The sequence below is a fragment of the Chiloscyllium plagiosum genome, chromosome 7, assembly GCF_004010195.1.
Source record: "Chiloscyllium plagiosum isolate BGI_BamShark_2017 chromosome 7, ASM401019v2, whole genome shotgun sequence".
In the NCBI taxonomy this organism is placed as follows: Eukaryota; Metazoa; Chordata; class Chondrichthyes; order Orectolobiformes; family Hemiscylliidae; genus Chiloscyllium; species Chiloscyllium plagiosum.
In genome coordinates, this window is record NC_057716.1 from 10,983,080 (window position 1) to 11,006,835 (window position 23,756).

Genomic DNA, 23,756 nt, shown 5'->3' on the forward strand with positions numbered 1-23,756 from the left:
ACAAAACAAGGATAACGAAGAAGAAAGTGAAAGGTGAGAATTAACGTGTAAATAATCTTAAAATGGGCAGTTAGAGCCTCTTTAAATATATAAATAGGAAGCAAGAGGTAAAAGTGAACAAAAGCCCCTTTGAGAAAGAGGCTGGGGAAATACTAATGGGAATCAGGAAACAGGCTGCAGATGTTGTTGTCCTGCTCCAATTGTTTTGGACTTGTATCCTCCTTCCAGACATACGTCCATGGTGTTATCTTTAGTCTGATTCAGGAGTACCTTTCGGAAAGGTTGGATGGGTGTCGAGTCAATTGGGCAATTCCATCAACCTTTCAGCTAACTTCAATAAAATCATATTTCTGACCTTCACATTGAGATCTGCCCAGGAACTAATTAATATTGTCACCTGCTGCTGTTGGCAGGAGCTCAGCCTAGTTATCCTGAAGCTGACTCGAATCTTAATCTAGTTTTCTAAAAATCGAACATGGTTTTAACATCTCTATAGGTGTCATGGAAATATCAGATAGTTTGATTACTCACAATCTTTTGTCTCCCAGCATGGTAAGAAGTTTCACTGCTCGCCTTCCATCATGAAGTATCTGCTGATCAATGAAGTGAGGGCTCATTTTCTCTTTGAAAACTGAAGTGCCCTTCCATGTTCAGATGTTTTCTTTCAGCCCATTGTAGGCTGCTGTTTTATAAATTACAAGCAAATAAGGGATCTATGTTTTGGTATAATGTTTGCTTTCGCATTTTTCTCCTCTTGTTTTTCTCCTTGCTGCTGCTTCAGAGATTGTTACTTTTGAAAAAAATTGGTATCTCTTTAAAAAGTAATAGAGGAGCAGTACCTGAGTGTGGTGTGGCACTAAAAATATATTGGAGAGATGGCACACACAACCGGGAAACCTCAGATTCTGTTTTCATGCCACTTCCAAAGGAATTGGAATAGTGCAATCAATTCTTTGTGGACAATTAATGGGTTTTTTTGTGCTACACTATCTATTTTACTTAGTGATTACATTTTTGAGAAAGAGTTGTTCTGGGCCTCTGGAAATTGCTGCTTTTTAAATTGGTCACACCATGGCTTCCCATTTACCTCTAAGAGTTAGAGAGAGCACTCACAACTGTGTTTACATTGTAATTGATTTGCTTTTGCACAGGGTAACCTTCAGTCCTGGTCATTAAATGGAAGCTTCAGGTATAAATTCAAACATATGATGGGGAAGACTGTTTGGAAAACAACCTTTCAGAACTGTTGCTACTGTTATCTTCCTTCAGCCTTGAGTACCAATTTGTTGTCACTAGTTTTTTTATGCCTGATTGCAGTCATTAGCATCCAGTAGCCACTTGCTGCCCCATGAGGAGTTGTGGTTTTCTAAATGTTAGCCTCCTTAAATAGAATCATAGAATCAATCCATGTCGAAAAAAAATCCCAATCTAAAGTAGCTTTACCTGCCTGATCCTGGCCCATGTCCTTACAAACTTTTCCTATTCATGTATCCATCCACATGTCTTTTAAACATTGTAATTTTACACACATCCATCACTTCCTCGGGAAGTTCATTTCACATGCTAACCACCCTCTGTGTAAAAACATTGCCTCTTTTGTCTTTTCTAAATCTGTCTCCTCTCACCTTAAAAATGTAGCCCCTCGTCTTGAAATTTTCCATTTTAGTGAAAAGACAATTACCATCAACTCTATCTACAGCTGTAATTATTTTATAAACTTTGAATTGGTCACCTCTCAACCTCCTACACTTCAGTGAAAAAAACTCCCAGCCTATCCAGCCTTTCTTTCTAACTCAAATCTTCCATCGCCAGCAACAGCCTGGTAATTCTTTTATGAGCCCTTGTCAGCTTGATGATATACTTCCTTTAGCTGGGTGACCAGACCTGGACACAGTACTCCAGAAGAGGCCTCACCATTGTCCTGTACAACCTCAACATGACTTCCCAACTCCTAAACTCAAAGGACTGAACAATGAGGGCAAGTGTGCCAAGTGCCTTTTTAACCACTTTACACAGAGAGCTGGAGACTTATTGAGACAAATATCTGAAAGTTTAGCATCAACTAACTATGTAGACTAATGCGACATATCAAATTTATACATCCTGTCTAGGTACTATTATTATTTACATTACTGTATCATTACATATGTAGTTATCTAGCTAACTGAAATACTGGCTGGCAACTTGTTATCTTAACAGGTATGATAAATGGATGCTTGGTTACAATGATCTGATTGGCCAGGAGCAGTATGGATTTACAAATGGAAAATTGTGTTTGACGAATTTGTTCGAGTTTTTCTTTCGAGGATGTTGCTACAAGAGTTGATAAAAGGGAGTCAATGAATATAGGTTATTTGGATTTTCCGAAGGCCACTGATGAGGTCTCCCACAGAAGGTTAGTTGGAAATATTAAAGTCCATGGTAAAGGTGGTAATATACTGGCATTGATTAAGGATTGGTTAACAGGAAGAAAACAGAAGGTAGGAATAAATGGATCATTCTGATATTGGCAGACTGTAACTAGAGGGGTACCACAAGGATCAGTACTTTGGCCCCAGCTTCTCACAATATATATCAATGATTTTGACATAGGGAGCAAAGGCAATATTTCTAAAATTGAAGTCGATACAAAGCTAAGCAGGAATGTGTGTTGTGAGGAGAGTATGAAATGTTTTCATGAGGTCTTGGACAGGGTTATAAAGTGGGAAAGAACAAGGCAGATGGAACATAATGTGGGAATATGAGATTATCCACTCTTGCAGGAACAGATGTACTCAGTATTCCTTAACTGGTCAGAAGTTGGAAAGGGTAGATGTGCCAAAGGAGTTAGGTGCCTTGTCAATAGGTCAATGAAGGTTAACATGCAGATGCAGCAAGTTATTGGGAAGGCTAATGGAATGTTAACTTTCATCACAAAAGGATTTGAGTACAAGAGGAGCGAAGGCCTGTTTCAATTGTTTAGGGACCTAGTAAGGCCACTTCTGGAGTACCATGTGCAGCTTTAGTCTCCATATCTCAGGACAGATACGATTGCTGAACATGGAGTGTAATCAAAGTTCACTCGATCTGTTTCCAGGGTGACAGGACTACCCCATGAAGAGATAATGAGCAAATTGGACTTGTATTGAGAAGGCCACAGATTTGTTAGAAGCTTGTAGCCTGAAGTATGGAAATACAGTGAGATAAAAAAAGAATGGTCGACTGACAGGACAAAATAGAGAAGGGTCATGAAATAATCTTGTCGCGATCAAAACTAAAATGGGGGAAGCTAAAAGCACAAGAGATGAACACCAAATTTAGAAACCAGTCTGATCTATAGTGATTATGATTGTCTAGTTATTTAAATCAATATAATATGCTATGTGGAGCTTTCCTCTGTAAATAAATACTAAATCTTTTTTTTTTAAGTGCAAAGGTTCAGTTGAAAATAGAAATTTATTCGTGAGAAAGAAGCTCAGCTGGTATGTGACTACCTATGAGAGAGTGAGGACTGCAGATGCTGGCGAAGTCCGAGTTGGTAAGGTGTGGCACTGGAAAAAGCACAGCAGGTCAAACAGCATCTGAAAAGCAAGAGCGTTGGCATTTCGGACTTAACCCTTCATCAGGACTGGTTGTCATGAACAGAAGTTATTCAATTGTTCACTTTAACTTCGTAACATCGTTATCTCCAGCTAAAATGCCATGCTTGAGACACCCTTTCTGCCAAACATAATTGTTTCCAAGAGATTTTTAAATGAACAAAGATACCCAAATAAATGACAAAAATGCAGTTTATTATATATCTGAATATTTCAGCAAAAAGAATTTTATTCTTTCCAACAACAATCTAGAAATCTCTCATTCGCCTGAAAGATCCTATAGTTGAACTGTAGCCTCCCCAGTCACTGTATCGCCTGTATTCACCGGGTCTCATGAAATACTGGCGCCCTCTGTAGTTGGGATGTTCATAGAAGGTCCAGTAACCGTCCATCACATGGCAGGAGTGGATGTCACGGTAACGGAAACGATCGTAGACAGATGGACAGTCATCCATGAATTCCATCATCTGCCCTCCAAAGTCAGGCCTCTCATAAATCCTCATTCTGTAGGAGCCTCCTCGGTACTGGAAGAGAAAGGAAATTATGTTTGTGATGAAGTTGTAAATATATTTTCAGTGTCTATGTAGTTATTAATGGAAAAGTCAGGAATTTGGAAATAAATAATTATTCATGGAAATTTTTATGGATAAATAAGAATAAAGCAAAAAAAAAGTAACCGTACCTGATTCATTTTCACCTAAATACCGCCATTCATTTTACCATCATTATTACAGTAAATGGTAACGTTTTTGCACAATATTGAATCTAATTATCCTACTTTAGTTCTTGAACTGCGCAAAATTGTAGTTATTTTTATTCCTGGGACTGATTGATGGCTGTACTCAGAGAGAGTGAAGGTCAAACCTTCCTACCAAACCCCTCCCCCTTCAGATTCCTTTACACATGCCTCCCATCCATCACCACAAAGAACAAAAAAATTACAGCACAGGAACAAGCCCTTGGGTCCTCCAAGCCTGTGCTGATCCCGATCCTCAATCTAAACCTGTCACCTACTTTCCAAGGATCTGTATCCCTCTGCTCCCTACCCATTTACGTATCTGTCTGGATACATCTTATATGACGCTATCGTGCCACTTTACTGATAATGTGTTCCAGGCACCCATCACCCTCTTTATAAAGAACTTGCCACACTTATCTCCCTTTAAACTTTTCCCCTCTCACATTGAACTCATGACCCCTAGTAATTGAGGCCCCCACTCTGGGAAAAAGCTTCTTGTTATCCACCCTGTCGATACCTCTCACGATTAAGTAGACTCAGTCAGGTCCCCTCTCAACCTCCGTCTTTCTCATGTAAATAATCTTTATCATCCCAATCTCTCCTCACAGTTAGCACCCTCTATACCAGGCAACATCCTTGTGAACCTCTTCTGTACCCTCTTCAAAGCATCGACATCCTTCTGGTAATGTGGTGACTGAATATATAAACAGACTGTGCGGATAGGTTTTGAGTTTCTGTACCCTCATTACAACAGTGAATCTGGCAAGGTATCTCACGGGAAACATTAAGACATGTTGTAGTTCTAGACAGGCAAAGACTGAAGCTGTGAAAATCTCCAAGGTAATGGCTGTCTGGGTAAGCATCCTGAATTGCTTCCATTAAACAAAGCTCAAGTGACCAGGTAAGAATTTCACAATTTATACTTCATTGGTAGCCTAAAGGGCCTCTTCCCCAAGCTGAAGGCTATTGGTTGCAGGAACATCTTGAAGCTTAAAAATGTCTACTTTCTGACCAGCTGCCTACTCTCAACTAGAGCTCAAAGCATACCTCCTAGTGTTCACCTCTTTCCCAATTATATCACTGATTTCCTTACAGGTGTGGGATGTGAATTGTTGGCAAGGCTGGCAGTTATTGCCAATCCCTAATTGTCATTGAGAACATGTTGGAGAGTTATCTACCTTTCATCTTGGTGGTACTACAGAAAACCTACCTGTATATCTTCACTATTTTAACAGCTGGGACAACTAATCATCACAAATATGCATGTACAAATGACAGGAAGGTTTTCAATACATTGGAAGTTTTAGTCCCTGCAGCAGACTATAATGCCTAATTCCTCGTGCATTATTAGTGCTGAATATAGAAACCACCCAATTGTTAATTGCATATAGGTTTAGTGATATACCTAATTAAGAGAACACATTCATGCTTGTTCTTGATGTTATTGGCTATTTTCCACAATTACTGGCCAAGACTCAACAATCACAGAATTATAACTTACCTGTGGGTAGGAGCGACATGATCTGACACAGTCATTGAATCCCATCCAGCGCTGGTAGTCAGGATACTCCCCCCTGGTCAGAACATACTGGTATCCCATGTAATTGGGTCTCTCATACAGTACCCACCAGTCACTGTCAACACGGATGGAGTTACAGCGGCTGAAGTAAGGGGACAGGTCGGCACAGTCACTGCTGCACTCATAGTGCCGCCCTTGGAAGTTCCTGTCCTCGTAGAAGATGATCTGTGAGGGAAGAAACATCCTTTTCAGTCATTCATTTAGAAAATGAGGATACTTAGTCATAAAGTCATAGAACTGTACAGATTCTTTGTTCCAAGTTGTCCATGCCAACCAGATATCCTAAATTAATCTTGTCCCATTTACCAGTATTTGGTCCAAATCCCTTTAAACCCAGATGCCTTTTAAATGCTGTAATTGTACCAGTCTCCACCACATCATCTGGCAGCTCATTCCATACACATACCACCTTCTGTGTGAATAAGTTGCCTCTAACGTGTCTTTTAAATCTTTCCCCTCTCACTCTAAGCCTTTGCCTTCTAACTTTACATTCACTCTCCCTAGAGAAAATATCTTTTCTATTTACCCAATTCTGTGTCTCTCATGATTTTATAAACTTCTGAAAGGTCACCCTCAGCCTCTGATACTCCAGGTAAAATAGTCCCAGCCTGTTCACCCTCTCCTTCCAGCTCAAATCCTTCAACCCTGGCAACATACTTGTAAATCCTTTTTGAACCTTTTCAAGTTTCATAATATCATACCTTTTTCAGGGAGACCAGATTTGCATGCAGTATTCCAAAGTATTCTGAATAATGTTTTGTACAGTCGCAACATAACCTCCCAACTCCTGTACTCAACACACTGACTAATAAATGCAAGCATAGCAACACCCTCTTCACTATCCTATCTACCTATCGCCTCCACTTTCAAGGAACTATTTATTGAATGATTCTAAAAATGATATGCACGACGATACTACGCAAAAACTGAAAAAGGTTATCTTGCCTTTCCCATTTTGAGCTCACAGCTAGCTTCGTAACTGAATCCCTCACTGTCCCACACAGCTTGGTATTTATATGCTGAACAGAAATGCTGCAATGGACTGTACCTTTGTTATTCTAATGATTTAGGAGTAAAAATCAGCAATAAAAGAAACAAAACATCTCACATGAGTTATAAATACATACCTGAAAGACAATGATGTGTCATTGATTCTTTTGAATTTGCTTGTTTTTTATATATATATAGAATCCCTACAATTTGAAAATAGGCTATTGGACTCATTGTATTCCCACCATCCCTCCAAAGAGCATCTCACCTGCTCCCCCCTCCCCCACCCTAACTTTGTTACCTCACATTTCCCCATGGATAACCCACCGAGCCTGCAAATACCTGGACATTGCAGGGCACTTTAATCATGGTCAATCTACCTGACATGGACATCTTTGAACAGTGGGAGGAAAGCAAAGCATCCAGAGGAATCCCATACAGACGTGGGGAGACTATGCAAACTGCACGCAGACAATCGCCTGAGGGTGGAATAGAACCCAGATTTCTGAAGCTGTGAGGCAACAATGCTGTGCTGCCCTGTGCTGCCCTGTGTTTTGTACTCTGGTGGAGTGGGTTTGGGATTTAGGGAGAAACCAAGAATGAAATTCAGCGTACCACCTGTCATCTGGTTTAAATGCTCTTTTGACAATTATGACTGTAAATCAATTCCTGACATTTGTTTCAGCAATTGCATTATAAAAACAGAGGCCTGATATAGAACTGAGAAAAAGCTATCGGATTTCAAAAGCTGACTGGGGGCAGATGTTCACAGGTAAAGGGATGGCTGGAAAATGGGAAGCCTTCAGGAATGAGGTAATGAGAATCCAGAGACAATATATTACTGCTAGGGAGAAAGGAAAGGCTGGTCGGTGTAGGGAATGTTGGATGACTAGAAAAATTGTCGGTTTGGTTAAGAAAAAGAAAGAAGCATATGTCAGGTGTAGACAGGATAGATCGAATGAATCCTTAGAAGAGTATAAAGAAAGTAGGAGTATACTTGAGAGGGAAATCAGAGGGCAAGAAGGAGACATGAGATAACTTTGGCAAATAGAATTAAGGAGAATGCAAAGGGATTTTACAAATACATTCAGTACAAAAGGGTAACTAGGGAGAGAATAGGGCCCCTCAATGATCAGCAAGATGGCCTTTGTGTGGAGCCGCAGAAAATAGGGGAGATTCTAAATGAGTATTTTGCATCAGTATTTACTATTGAAAAGGACATGGAAGATATAGAACGTAGGGAGACGTGATCTCTATGAACTTCAGTAAGGCGTTCAACAAGGTTCCCCATGGGACACTGGTTAGCAAGATTAGATCTCATGGAATACAGGGAGAACTAGCCATTTGGATACAGAACTGGCTCAAAGGTAGAAGAGAGAAAATAGAAGACGGTTACCTCAGATTACAATGGGATCTTGATCAGATGGGTCAATGGGCTGAGAAGTGGCAGATGAATTTTAATTCACATAAATGCGAGGTGCTGCATTTGGGAAAGCAAATCTTAGCAGGACTTAGACACTTAATGGTAAGGTCCTAGGGAGTGTTGCTGAACAAAGAGACCTTGGAGTGCAGGTTCATAGCTCCTTGAAAGTAGAGTTGCAGGTAGATACAACAATGAAGAAGGTGTTTGGTATACTTTTCTTTATTGGTCAGAATACTGAGTACAGGAGTTGGGAGGTCATGTTGTGGCTGTACGGGACATTGGTTAGGCCACTGTTGGAATATTGCATGCAGTTCCATCCTATCAGAAAGATGTTGTGAAACCTGAAAGATTTCAGAAAGGATTTACAAGGATGTTGCCAGGGTTGGAGGATTTGAGCTATAGGGAGAGGCTGAATAGGCTGGGGCTGTTTTCTGTGGAACGTCGGAGGCTGAGCGGTGACCTTATAAAGGTTTATAAAATCATGAGCTTGGATAGGATAAATAGACAAAGTCTTTTCACTGGGGTCAGGGAGTCCAGAACTGGAGGGCATAGTTACAGGATGATCGGGGAAAGATACAAAAGAGACCTAAGGGGCAAATTATTTCATGCAGTGGGTGGTACGTGTATGGAATGAGCTGCCAGAGGAAGTGGGGGAGGCTGGTACAATTGCAACATTTAAAAGGCATCTAGATGGGTATATGAATAGGAAGGGTTTAGAGGGATCGGGATGGGACCATTCGCCACCACTGATTCGACACTGCCCTTTCACCGCCGAGGACGCTTCGCCACCGCAAGTGTTTGTAACTCATTTTTATGTATAAACCAATATAATGATATTTATTTCACCTCTTTTTTTTTACCAATATGTACTATGTTGTTGTATAAATAAAGGGGACTGAGAAGTATGAAAGAACAGGCGGGACGGAAAACAATCAGTATATATATATATATATATATATATATATATATATTTCCGGTGGTGAATAGTCTCCAGAGGTCAAACAACCCCAGTGGAGAAATGCTGGTGGCAAACCAGCAGTGGCTAATCATCGGCAGCGAATGTGCCGTAGCGAATCGTCACCAACCCTGGAGGGATATGGGCCGGGTGCTGGCAGGTGGGACTAGATTGGGTTAAGATATCTGGTCGGCATGGACAAGTTGGACCAAAGGGTCTGTTTCCGTGCTGCAGATCTCCATGACTCTATGACTCTCTAACATAGAAACAGGAGTCAGCCATTTAGCCAATCAAGTTAGCGTCTGCCTGGCATTTAATGTTCAACACAACTGAGTTCTATTATAGACAAGGAGAGTCTTCCAGTGTACTTCATCTGACAGCTCGTTGGGGCCTACAGAACTGACCATAGTTCATTACCCAGACAGCAGTCAGACAGAAGCCCTGGCTGTGAGTGCTCGAAATGAATGAATGATAATGAACAAGCTCCTGGACTGCGTGGGTACTGTACTGGTGATGGGTGATTTGCTGTCCACTAACAGATAGTGGCTCACACTTTGATGGTGTTGAAGTCCAGGACCCACCCACTTTCCAACATGGCCACTTGGTCCAATGATCGGCCCTGAGATGCTGCCTGCTCCAGTCTGGGAGCTGGGAACCTGTCCCTGCATGCAACGTTTCCATGCAGCAGCCTCTCAATGTTAGTTGTCAGTGCACGCGGCAATACAGGTCTGCAATACGTAAGCTGCAACTGGATTTAAGTGTCATGATGACCTTGAGAAGCTGGAAAATGTCAGATGCTATTGTGCATCGATTAAAGTGGTGCTGGAAAAGCAGAGCAAGTCAGGCAGCATCCGAGGAGCAGGAAAATCATTCCTAATGAACGGCTTTTGCCCGAAACATCAATTTTCCTGCTCCTCAGAATGGTAAGGTCCTAGGGAGTGTTGCTGAACAAAGAGACCTTGGAGTGCAGGTTCATAGCTCCTTGAAAGTAGAGTTGCAGGTAGATACAACAATGAAGAAGGTGTTTGGTATACTTTTCTTTATTGGTCAGAATACTGAGTACAGGAGTTGGGAGGTCATGTTGTGGCTGTACGGGACATTGGTTAGGCCACTGTTGGAATATTGCATGCAGTTCCATCCTATCAGAAAGATGTTGTGAAACTTGAAAGATTTCAGAAAAGATTTACAAGGATGTTGCCAGGATTGGAGGATTTGAGCTATAGGGAGAGGCTGAATAGGCTGGGGCTGTTTTCTGTGGAACGTCAGAGGCTGAGCGGTGACCTTATAAAGGTTTATAAAATCATGAGCTTGGATAGGATAAATAGACAAAGTCTTTTCACTGGGGTCAGGGAGTCCAGAACTGGAGGGCATAGTTACAGGATGATCGGGGAAAGATACAAAAGAGACCTAAGGGGCAAATTATTTCATACAGTGGGTGGTACATGTATGGAATGAGCTGCCAGAGGAAGTGGGGGAGGCTGGCACAATTGCAACATTTAAAAGGCATCTAGATGGGTATATGAATAGGAAGGGTTTAGAGGGATCGGGATGGGACCATTCGCCACCACTGATTCGTCACTGCCCTTTCACCGCCGAGGACGCTTCGCCACCATAAGTGTTTGTAACTCATTTTTATGTATAAACCAATATAATGATATTTATTTCACCTCTTTTTTTTTATCAATATGTACTATGTTGTTGTATAAATAAAGGGGACTGAGAAGAATGAAAGAACAGGCGGGACGGAAAACAATCAGTATATATATATATATATATATATCTTTCCGGTGGTGAATAGTCTCCAGAGGTCAAACAACCCCAGTGGAGAAATGCTGGTGGCAAACCGGCAGTGGCTAATTATCGGCAGCGAATGTGCCGCAGCGAATCATCACCAACCCTGGAGGGATATGGGCCGGGTGCTGGCAGGTGGGACTAGATTGGGTTGAGATATCTGGTCGGCATGGACAAGTTGGACCAAAGGGCTGCAGATCTCCATGACCCTATGACTCTCTAACATAGAAACAGGAGTCGGCCATTTAGCCAGTCAAGTTAGCGTCTGCCTGGCATTTAATGTTCAACACAACTGAGTTCTATCATAGACAAGGAGAGTCTTCCAGTGTACTTCATCTGACAGCTCGTTGGGGCCTACAGAACTGACCATAGTTCATTACCCAGACAGCAGTCAGACAGAAGCCCTGACTGTGAGTGCTGAAATGAATGAATGATAATGAACAAGCTCCTGGACTGCGTGGGTACTGTACTGGTGATGGGTGATTTGCTGTCCACTAACAGATAGTGGCTCACACTTTGATGGTGTTGAAGTCCAGGACCCACCCACTTTCCAACATGGCCACTTGGTCCAATGATCGGCCCTGAGATGCTGCCTGCTCCAGTCTGGGAGCTGGGAACCTGTCCCTGCATGCAACGTGTCCGTGCAGCAGCCTCTCAATGTTAGTTGTCAGTGCACGCGGCAATACAGGTCTGCAATACGTAAGCTGCAACTGGATTTAAGTGTCATGATGACCGTGAGAAGCTGGAAAATGTCAGATGCTATTGTGCATCGATTAAAGTGGTGCTGGAAAAGCAGAACAAGTCAGGTAGCATCCGAGGAGCAGGAAAATCATTCCTAATGAACGGCTTTTGCCCGAAACATCAATTTTCCTGCTCCTCAGATACTGCCTGACCTGCTGTGCTTTTCCAGCACCACTCTAATCTAGACTCTGATTTCCATCATCTGCAGTCCTCACTTTTGCCTGCTATTGTCCATAGATGAGGCATGCATGTGGTTAGGATCCTGACCTGAGATGCATAAGGTGCTGAGCAACGTGGAGGCTCCTCATAACCAGCAGTGAGCTGAAGTCACTGTGTGCCTGTTCTGACTTCCATGTCAAGAGTTCTCATTGTCCACTTTGTTTTCTGTGATTGTTAAGATAGGAAGCTGCATGTTAATGAGTTGAGTTGCAGTGTTATTGGGATGTGGAATTTTGTAGGGGTCTGAACAAAGGGCCTACGCTGAGAGTCATTGCAGAATCAGATGAGAATTCTGACGAGCTGTACCTCAGCATTGGGAGCACCTTGCTGTATCTTTTACATTTCTGCCAGGGCAATGAGGCAGAGATTTAGCTAGGCAACAGGGAATTGCTGATTGAGGAGGATTATTGTTTGGTAAACTCATCATTAACCTTGCAACCTGCCTCCTACATAATCCAATTCCTATCTTCTGAGATACAACCAACAAACTGGACATCGGGAATTATCAACATGAAGGTTAGATGGGGTACCTGGTGAGTTCAGCTCCCCACTTGCTCTGTAAGCCCTTCATAGTACACCAGGCACCAACATCACAGGTCACCCTCAATGAGTACCTACCACAGGCTCTCTGCATCCATATCTACAGTCTTTGCTATCTCCTGACAATAGCATATGGTAAAATTCAGCTGGAACTGGACACGAGGAACATGATAGGGGCAGAGAAGGTTGTGAATGAGTCCCGTTTGATCCGATTCAACTACAAAATTTGCTTGATCGCCTAGTGAAAACACCTCTAATTTAATCAGTGAATCTGTCTTGAAATTATTTAATCAGTCTGTTACCATCTTAATAGTGAGATTTAGTTAAGATCCTTAAAACAATCATAAATATAGATTCTGAAATCATTATAGATTCACTTATGGACAAAAAAAATCACTAAAAGCATGAGAGGAATGATTTAAATAAAATAATGAGAGTGAACCAGTCTCAGACAGTAAAAGCAGCTCCTATATCATTACAGGGAGAATTGAGGCATAGTTACAGAAACTAGCAGACATTGGAATGTGGGTTGAATGAACATATTGTAAGACATCCATTGTAGTAAATGCAGAAAGAATGAAACTGCTCCCAACTTGTTAGCTAAAACATTCTAACATTAGGTGTAATCACATAACTTTATCAGAACTGATATTATAACAATTGGTAAAAATCAAAAATCATAGAATGCCTACAGTGTGGAAGCAGGCCACTTGACTCAAACATCAAATTTCCTGCTCCTCGGATGCTGCCTGACCTGCTGTGCTTTTCCAGCACCACTCTAATCTTGACTCTGATCTCCAACATCTGCAGTCCTCATTTTCAACGAGTCCACGCAAACCCTCCAAAGAATATCCCATCCAGACCAATTTCCCCTGACTAATGCACTTAAACTACACACCCTTGAACACTATGGGCAATTTAACATGGCCAATTCACCAAACCCACGTATTTTTGGACTGTGGGGAGGAATCCGGAGCACCTGGAGGAAACGCACGCAGATACGGGGAGAATGCGTAAACTCTGCACAGACAATCACCTGAGGCTGGAATTGAACTTGGGTTCCTGTGAGCCCCTGTGCCACTCATATTTTTTGGCATTTCCTGTAATGAGTTTAATGAGGAATTTGAAAGGTCCTTAAGTGATAGGCAAGTATCCAATTAATTGGCCTTTAACACAGTGCAGCTGGCAAGTGTGTGAGAAGGAATGTACTTAAATACAGTGTCCATTGTGAAAAGCCCCAAGAAGGGCGATAAAAGAGTCTGGGAAATGAGACCATGGAGAACCATAACCTTGTCTATCTCTAGCCATGCAATCATATGATTAGCTTAATTGGAAATGTATGCAATTAACTGATAATACGATTGGTTTGTAAATATTAAAGGTGGGATGAAATAAATGTATAAAAATATATGTTTTCCTTTGTTTGGTGAAGAACTCTTTGGATTTTAAGAGAGTTTCTTCTCACCGTTGTAATTACAACAAACTCTGACTTTGGAAGTGAACTTCTAGGTGTCGAGTGAATTGTTTGGTCATTCCACCCTAACACCCTCATTTGGCAACTCACAGCTGCCTAATGAGAAACTTTCCACACCACTCAAGAAGTGCATGAAAGATACAGTTCACAATGTTGAGATAGACCTAGCTGGACTTTTCATACAATTCTCCACAAATCCCACCTTAGCTCACATTACTCAAGCCCCCATATGTTTCTGCCCAATGAATACATGAATACCTGGTATGACTTTTCCGCTCAGAACCTGAGGGAAGATTCTGATTGAAACCGTTCACACTTTTCAATAGAATAACCTCAGCTGGAAAACCATTGATTCTGCCCATCTGTAATATCCAGATACGTAAATCTAAACATGAATGTGAAAATCCTCAGTTACCTTAATGTTATTATTGATAATACATAAAGAAGTTTTTGAGCCTTGAGTTATTTCTGTTTCTTTCTGAAATCTGTGCAATGATACTGCAGGCTTCTGTTCAAATTGCCCCCACTTGATGACAGGAGTAGCAAGGTGGCTCAGTGGTTAGCACTGCTGCCTCACAGTGCCAGAAACCCAGGTTTGATTCTAGCCTCAGGTGACTGTGTCAAGCTTGCACATTCTCTCTGTGTCTGCGTGGGTTTCGTACCACAGGCTAAAGATGTGCAGGTGAGGTGGATTGGCCATAGTGTGCAGACTAGGTGGATTAGCCATGGGGAATGCAAGGTTATAGGGAAGGGGATGGATCTGAGTGGGTCACTTTTTGGATGGTTAGTGCGGATTTGATGGGCTGAATGGCCTGTTTCCCTACTGCGGAGATTCAATGACAGATAAAATAGGCATTACTCCAGGCTGAGGTATTTTCTGTTTCTCCTTAAGTCAAAGGGGACATAATCATCTTGTCAGTGTTCTTGCAGAATCAGTGGAAGTACACTATTTTTAGAGAAGTTGGTAGAATTTTTTTAATTCAGTGAGTTTGGATGTTTTGAAGTAGGGGTATCTTTTATAAAACCCTCTGAACACAGCACCTCCTTCCAGTCACAAAGGCTGTTGGTACAGTTTCCCTTGGTTAAAATAACAAATGGAGATGAAATGGAATTGGTAAAGTAGGCAAGGGAGAAAGAGGAGGAGAATTTTCAGCAGTAGGTCGTTCCAATGCTGATGGTGAGAAAGCTTCCATTCAAACCAGCAGCACAGGGATCAGTGGCTGTACTTCGACAAGAATGCTGCAGGCAAAGGTGACAAGACCAGCACTTACAGGCTCTCCCTAGATTCCCTGAGAAGATTGTGGTTAGATACCTTCAAGAAATGTTTTGGTCCTGTATTGAATCACTGAACTACTTTTGAAGGTAGTAATGACTGGTGGATATGCTCCTAGTCAAACAGAAAACTCACCCACTGATTCTTCTCACTGAGTGAAATTAAAATAATGTTCATTCCATGCATACTAAGCATCATCAGTCATTAAGCTTGAGCTTGCCGTTACATACTCCACTATTGTTGTTCCACTATCAATCTTTTAAAGAAAACCAGGACTACATTCTGATCTTATTTCTCTGAAACATTCAATGATTAATTAAAATGAGGGCCCTGCAGCCCTGGAATTTCAAAGTGGATTACTTAGCTATCTCACTGATCAGAGAATCTGGAGTAAAATCAAAATAACTGGGATATGTCAGTGTCAAATTGGATCATAGATTCAAAAGTGATTTCTTAAGTAGTCACCGCCAGGACGATCTCCCAGGAGGGTGCCCTGACAAGTAACAAGTGGTCAGGATCCATAAATAATGCTGTCACCTGCTCATAGCCCAAGAAAAGATCATTTTGCCTTTGAGTCTCAAATATCTTCTTTTGCTATTTTATTAATAATATGACAGATATAGTATTTAGCTAAAACACCTAATATATTTCTAATTACTGATTGAACTAATTGAAATTCATACAATGGTGGTAAATTTTTATACAATCTTTTAAAATTAACTTTAAAAATGATGAGAAATTTAGACTTTGGATTAGTCTTTGAAAGCTCTAGTCATTTGAACTCTTTTTAGCTGATCGGTTAAACATTGTTTCCTGGAATTAGACAATTTTTAAATTAGAAAGATTTGAAAGTCATTTTCACAGCAAATGAGATGGTCAAAATATTACTATCAGAAAGCTAATCTATCAGCAATTATTTCATTATTAACTGTATGGTAACGATCTAGATTGCAATGAAAACTTGAATTAGTTTTTGTAAGCTATATCTAGTAGGTAAACCTATGGTTAAAAAAAAACATACTGCAACAGTTTTTAAACTGAGCTGTTAAGATTATAAGTGTTTAACTATATAAAAACACATTGAAATACTTTCATTAGACTCAGCAAAGTTGCGAATTGAACTTGTGTGTTTCGGATGACACCAAAAGCTCTGTGGAATCTCATCCTCTCATTTTCTTTTTGTCATAGAACAATAAAAGTGAATGCAGGCAAAATGAATAGAATGAATGACATATTTGTTACTTGAATGCTGGTGTTTCTCTGCAATGTATATCACATGCCTTTGCTCCATTTTGCTGAGATACAGTTCTCTCATTCACATAACAAAAGTGTTCTCTACCATGGCCTTTCACTATAGAGTATAAATACCAAGCTGCACATTGCAATAACATATCCAGTCGGCTGAATCCAACCGTGAAGTCAAAATGGGAAAGGTTGAGCTGTCCACTGTATTTTGTAAACTATTCTAACTCAAAACTGTTCAAATTATTATTTACTTTCTACTGTTTTCTCATCTTCAGATCATCTTTTACGAGGACAGGAACTTCCAGGGGCGGCACTATGAGTGCAGCAGTGACTGTGGCGACCTGTCCCCTTACTTCAGCCGCTGTAACTCTATCCGTGTTGACAGTGACTGGTGGGTGGTGTATGAGAAACCCAATTACATGGGATACCAGTATGTTCTGACCAGGGGAGAGTATCCTGACTACCAGCGCTGGATGGGATTCAATGACAACATCAAGTCATGTCGTACCTACCCATATGTAAGTTTTATAGCATTTATAGTTTTACCAGATATTAATTATTTTCTTGTATAGCTTATATTGTGAAGGCATCAATAGACATTTGTCACTAGCTATCCTTTAAGATACTTCTTTTCTAATTCGTTCATTATTTTTCAATCACATATTTAACAGGCTACTGACAATGTATGTCTCCAAGGATGAATTCAGGATTAAAAAGTGAGCTTTATATTGTTGCTGAATTATACAATTATGTTTAAGAAAGAGAATAGGTGAGCATACTGAATAATCAATGTGAAGCAACCTCTGATTAATATGTTAGTGTCTGGGTACAGGCTTGTTTGTCACAAATGATGTTTAATTGTCATTTTAACAGTTTATCCCTGTCACTAGTAGAGGTGGAATTGATGTAGTGTAGTAAAGTCTTTAATGCAGGTGGATGGCTGAACCCAAGGTGTTCCATCTATGTCTTTGTGGGAGGGATGGTCCACAGAACCCAAACAGTTGTTCTATGTATGCTGACATTTTATATGCTGGCTCATCCTAGACAGATTTTGCAAGATTTGAGGTCTCTAAAGGATAGTTCCTACTGCTGTTTATCCCCTGACAGATTATCTTAAATTGGAACTTCATATTTGTTAGTGCTGCTGAGTTGAGAGATGGAATTAAGATAATCATTGATATAAACTAGCTCCTTTTCTTTTATTCATCTACTTCTCAGTTGGATCTGTGCCTTTGTGCATGCCTTTCACCTAGAACCCGCGCTCTTATGTCTCAAATATACTTGATTTAACTGGGGTTTCTTGAACTTGTTAGTTACTAAAAGTGGAAATAATTTACAATGCAACACACAAAATAGAAATAAGAGGTGAATCTGAAAGGATAATTATTAAACAACAGGGACATGCATATCAGATTCTGGGTTGTTCACAAGGAGTGGAAAGTTGAAGATTGTGATCATTGCAGTGGACGTTACCGGTAGTGTAGATGTTGGCAATTGACCAGACAATTTTGAGATTCTTGTTTTTGTAAGCTGATAGAAGTTCCCTTCTCCTGATTCCCTTTTTAACGGGTTTGCAACATGCAGAACGTCAGAGGGTCCTCTTTTATCTGTAACACAGGAATAATTTGGACATAGTTGTTCCACAGTAATCCTCACAGCATGCTAATGCACAATCCCAGAATGGTACACTTGAGAGTGTTCAGTGCAACCAGTCCACTTCAGTTGGGTTGAAACTGGCCTTTTAGTTTTATCCTGGAAAGTGAAATAAACAGGTCTGCAAGAGTGGCTCTCTTCTGAGAGAGGAGAAATAGTTGGCTGCCTCGTTATCTCTTTTCATTAAGTCATTCTCTGTTTAAAATTCCTTGACAATTTATATGCGTGATTCTCCATCAGGAATAGATTAGGTTAGGATATCTGGTCAGCATGGATGAGTTGGACTAAAGAATCTGTTTTCATGCTGTACATCTCTATGACTTTATGACTTCACACACAACTCTGCCAAACAATCGCTGAATTTATATCTGCAGTTTTTCTGTAGCATCCCTATACCCCTGCATTTGCTATGGCTAACCCACCGAGCCTCCACATCCCTGAACAATATGGGCGATTTAGCATAGCCAATCCACCTAATGCTTAAAAACAGTACATTTTGAACTTAAAAGTAAAAAAAATTTGCAATTACTTCAGGGTGCCAATCCATTGTCACAATACACCACAACTAATGCCTTGTTCATAATGACTTTAGATACCTAAAGTATGGTTGTTTCTTAAATGCTGCTGTGAACCATAGTGCAAAGACACTTGCTTGTATTTAAGAAAACCATTTAGCAATACCTTCTCAAAGGTAATTGGATTGGGTATTAAATGTTGCTCTACTAATAATCCCCTCATCCTATGAATAAATAAAAGTTAAAAGCTGGAATTTGTAATTTGATCAAACATTCCAAGTATGTTAAGAGGTTGTTTATACTTTTCTTTAGTAGTTCAAATCCTAATTTGGTTTGTGATTTTATTACAACCATGTGTTGACTTCAGCAATCTGTTTTCCTCAATATGTCATATTTACTTTAACAGTACAGGGGTGATTCCTATAAAATGAAGATTTATGAGAGGCCTGACTTTGGAGGACAGATGATGGAATTCATGGATGACTGTCCATCTGTCTACGATCGTTTCCGTTACCGTGACATCCACTCCTGCCATGTGATGGACGGTTACTGGATCTTCTATGAACATCCTGACTACAGAGGGCGCCAGTACTTCATGAGACCTGGTGAATACAGGAGATTCAGTGACTGGGGAGCAACCTGTTCAACTATTGGATCTTTCAGGCGAATGAGAGATTTCTAAATTGCTGCTGAAAAGAATAATATTGCTTTGCTGATATATTATTGAGCAGAATAAAAATCTTTCATTGCAACTTCATCTTTTTCATTTGTTTACTATCATAGAATTTTATAAGACAATAATTACATTATTATGATTACACAAAAAGTTAATACTTTATACTCTAATGTGGCTTGAAGGATGTTTGATTGAATAGTTGCTTACATAAATCCAATTTTTCCCTTCACATTAGGAAAGAACCATGACTGTAACATTATCTTCACTTTGGAAACAATACTTTTTATAGGAACATGGGACATAGGAGTATCAGTAGGCCATTCAACCCCTTGAGATTGCTCTGACAAACTAGACCATGGTTTATCACCTATCTGGAATTATATTCACCCATTGTCATCTCCATATCTTTTAATTTTATTACTAACTAATGATCCATCAGTTTCTGTCTTGAACTTACTTAAAGACTGAACCTCCACAACCTTCTTGGGTAGAGAATTCCAAACATTCACCATTCTTGCAATGAAATTGTTTTTCTCAACTCAATCCTGAATGGTTTGCTTTTTTTCTTCCAAGGCTTCCTCCTTGCTTTTAGACAGCCACAGCCAGAGGAAACTTCATTTCTGCATCTCCCCTGACAAGCTCTTTAAGAATGTTGTACTTGTCTATGAGAACATCTTTCTTTGCTCCTGTACTCAAATTGCCTTGCAATAAAAACTAATATGTCACATATCTTCTATAAAACCTGCTGCACTGACTTGTGTGGTCAAGCAGCCATGGGCCCAAAATTGAACAATCAAAATTGACTCACGGTCAGAGAAACCAGGACTAACAGAACATGGGCCAAACTCAATTGAACACCAGCATGCAGCTAACAGCAACAAAGAACAGTGGCAACCCAGGTCAAAAAGGTGACAAACGCTTGGGAGGATCCAGTTGCAGTCAAGAGTGTGGTGCTGGAAAGGCACAGCAGGTCTGGCAGTATCTGAGTAGCAGGAGAATTGACACTTTGGGCAAGAACCCTTCATCAGGAAAGCCTGAGAGGTGTGTATTGGAGAGGTATTAAGCAGACTTTCTGACACCTTGACTTCCAACTAGTGCTTGAGGTTATTCACACCTCCTCAGCATGGCAACAGCAGGACCCCAATGAGTGCTTTGAAGCCATATCATGACCCCATTGGCTGAAGGCGACAGAACATTCTGGAACGTCTGGGATGAGGTGAATAAAAACACACAGTCCTTAAAACCACTGTCTCAGTGAAGACTTGCAGAAGACCATACACCAACCCAGAAGACCCAGGAGAAGACCCTCCCTGACCTGCGAGACCCACCTTCATGAAAGAGAGCCAGCCCTATGTCAGACAGGAACGAGATTCTAACAGCCCAGCTCAAACATGGGGATCATTCTATGTAATATTCTTTCTCAGACAGATAGAACTGAATAGAGAGTAAGCATTCGAGGAATTTTATATTTAAGTACACCGAAGTACTTTAATAAGGAATATTTAATTAAGAAAATCGAATTGAATCACAAAGCAAATTCTGTCTCCCTCACCGGTAAGAGTGCTTGCATGAAGTGTTTTTAACACAGCACATAAACTGGTCAAAGTGTCCAAAAGCACAGACATATTCATGAACAAGGACACCAAAGTCCCTTTCCAATCTCTCTCATCATTTAAGAAATATTCTGTACCTTTGTTCCTTTGACCAAGGTGGATATTCTCACATTAGCCACATTATAATCCATATGTCAGGCTTTGCCAACTCACTAAGTCTATTTGGCTTTGAATCCTGTTTGCATCCTCCTCATGACCCACATTCTCATCAAGTCTCGCATCTTCTGCAAACTTGGAAACATCATATCTGGCATCAACATAAAAATCGTTGGCATAGATTTTGAGCAGCTGGGGCCTAAGCACTGATCCTTGGCTACCCCATTGGTGATGATTTCCCTTCGTTAATCCATGTTGACTGTCCAGACAATGTTTTCTAAATATCCAGTAATCACATTCTTTGTGAAGGATTCCAGTAGTTTTCCTACTAGTGATGTCAGATGAATAGCCAGCAGCTCTCTCTCCTCCTGTTCTGAAACATTGGGATTACATTTTCAATGATGTGTTCTGCAGGCACTGTTCAATGTGGATGATTGGGGATGCCAGTGTTGGACTGGGGTGTACAAAGTTAAAATCACACAATACCAGGTTATAGCCCAACAGGTTTATTTGGAAGCAATAGCTTTGGGAGCACTGCTCGTTCATCAGGTGGCCTGTCAAAGGATACAGCAGGATATAGATCAGTTGCAGATATGGGCAGAGAAATGGCAGATGGAGTTTAATCCAGTTAAATTTGAGGTTCTCGACTTTGGGAGATTAAATGTTAAGAAAAAGTATACAGTTAATGACAGGCTCCTGTGAGATATTGTTTTATAGGTACCTTTACCAACTCACCAGGTTGCTATATTCCTTAATATCACATTCCCATTCATTCATCCATAATTCTTTACTAGCTCGCTATATTTACTAATTCCACATTCCCATTCATTCATTCATAACCCTTTACTAACCCATTGTTTACTATAGTGCATTTTCATTAATTCATTCATAAAACCGCATTTTCATAGTGCGTTTTACTGTTACAAGGTGGACTAAATTAATACATTTCTTCCAAACCCATTCCTGCTCCTTCACACCTTTAATCCTTATCAGACCTATTTGCATCAAAAGTTACCTCTGAATAAATATCAAAGACTACTTAACCTATTCAGAAACAATACCCCCACTGCCACTGTGCCTCCATGACTCACCCAAAACTATGGAAAGCTTCTAATATTAATCACCCCTTACCAATCATCTCTCAGGACCTGAATAGATTGCAGAACATCAAACGGTTTCCCCAACTAGTATGTATTTGTTAAATACATTAAACAGGACTACTATCCCCTTTACCAACAAAACAGTGCTTCCATAAAACTGCACGAATGAATGAGAACTGTCAAAACTGGCAAATACTAAATAAAATCTCATGATCCCAACTGTGATAATCAGTTTAATATCCTTTATTCTTTTATTAAGTGCATGTATAATTTCTAACCTGTTTAGAGCATATAGGCCCAGTACTTTTACTAGCATTTACTAACTTAAAAGGTAAAAGGACTAACATCTCTTAATTATGCAAGTTCTGACCAGACAAAGTTAAAATTCACACAACACCAGATTATAAACCAACAGGTTTATTTGGAAGCACTAGCTTTTGGAGTGCTGCTCCTTCATCAGGTGGCTGTGGACACTGGTATGTGTGATTTTTAACTTTGCGTACCTCAGTCCAACACCGGCCCCTCCGAATCAAGTCTGACTGGACAGGCATTCTAATCCCATCAGAAGTAACAGCCACCATTTAACAAATGTTTAAACCATCTTTTTTATCCCTAGGACAGAAGTCATGAAAAACCTTGTATACAATAGATAAAACAATGTAACGCCATAATGATAGAATTTTAATAGATATATGAGCGGTGTTTAAAGAAGCCACTGTAAGAACTGTATTTCAGGATTCCATCGCCTCCTCAGACTGTGCTACTGCTGTTGCTGAATAAAGGGGCTATTTTCACCACGTACCAATTTTGATCGCAGTTTGAACACAATCCCACAAACCTGAACAGCACTCATAGAACATAGAACAATACAGCACAGAACAGGCCCTTCAGCCCTCAATGTTTTGTCAATCTGTGAACTATTCTCAGCTCATCCCCCTACACTATCCATCATCATCCATGTACTTATCCAAGGATTGTTTAAATCTCCCTAATGTGGCTGATTTAATTATGTTGACAGGTAGGACATTCCATGCCCTTACCACTCTCTAGGTAAAGAACCTGCCTCTGACATCTGTCTTAAACCTATCACCTCTCAATTTGTAGTTATGCCCCCTCGTACAAGCTGACGTTATCATCCTAGGAAAAAGACTTTCATTGTCTACCCTATCTGATCCTCTAATTATCTTGTATGTGTCTATCTAATCCCCGCTTAGCCTTCTTCTTTCCAATGAGAACAGACCCAAGTCTCTCAGCCTTTCCTCATAAGACTTTCCCTCCAGACCAGGCAACATCTTGGTAAATCTCCTCTGCACCTTTTCCAATGCTGCCACATTTTCCTGTATTGGTCCAACCAGAACTGTACACAATATTCCAAGTGTGACCGCACTAGCGTTTTGTATAGCTGCATCATGATATTGCGGCCCCGGAACTCAATCTCTCTACCGAAGAAACCTAACACACCTCATGCCTTCTTAACAGCACTATCAGCCTGGGTGGCAACTTTCAGGGATCTATGTACATGGACTCCAAGATCCTTCTGCACATCCACACTACCA

General features: G+C 40.5%; 2 protein-coding genes across 2 annotated transcripts; one reads left to right on the top strand and one right to left on the bottom strand.

The window, feature by feature from the left end:
- Window positions 1–3,752: 3,752 nt before the first annotated feature.
- LOC122551319 (gamma-crystallin S-1-like) lies at window positions 3,753–6,905 on the bottom strand. The gene is made up of 3 exons (XM_043693026.1): window positions 6,842–6,905; window positions 5,819–6,061; window positions 3,753–4,102 (listed from the first exon to the last, which is right to left on the bottom strand). Exons 1-3 carry the CDS (start codon window positions 6,848–6,850, stop codon window positions 3,827–3,829), a joined length of 528 nt encoding a protein of 175 aa, XP_043548961.1. The 5' UTR covers window positions 6,851–6,905; the 3' UTR covers window positions 3,753–3,826.
- Window positions 6,906–16,626: 9,721 nt separating this feature from the next.
- LOC122551318 (gamma-crystallin M2-like) lies at window positions 16,627–19,467 on the top strand. Its single transcript, XM_043693025.1, has 3 exons — window positions 16,627–16,735; window positions 16,823–17,065; window positions 19,122–19,467. Exons 1-3 carry the CDS (start codon window positions 16,727–16,729, stop codon window positions 19,395–19,397), a joined length of 528 nt encoding a protein of 175 aa, XP_043548960.1. The 5' UTR covers window positions 16,627–16,726; the 3' UTR covers window positions 19,398–19,467.
- The last annotated feature ends 4,289 nt before the right edge of the window (window positions 19,468–23,756 follow it).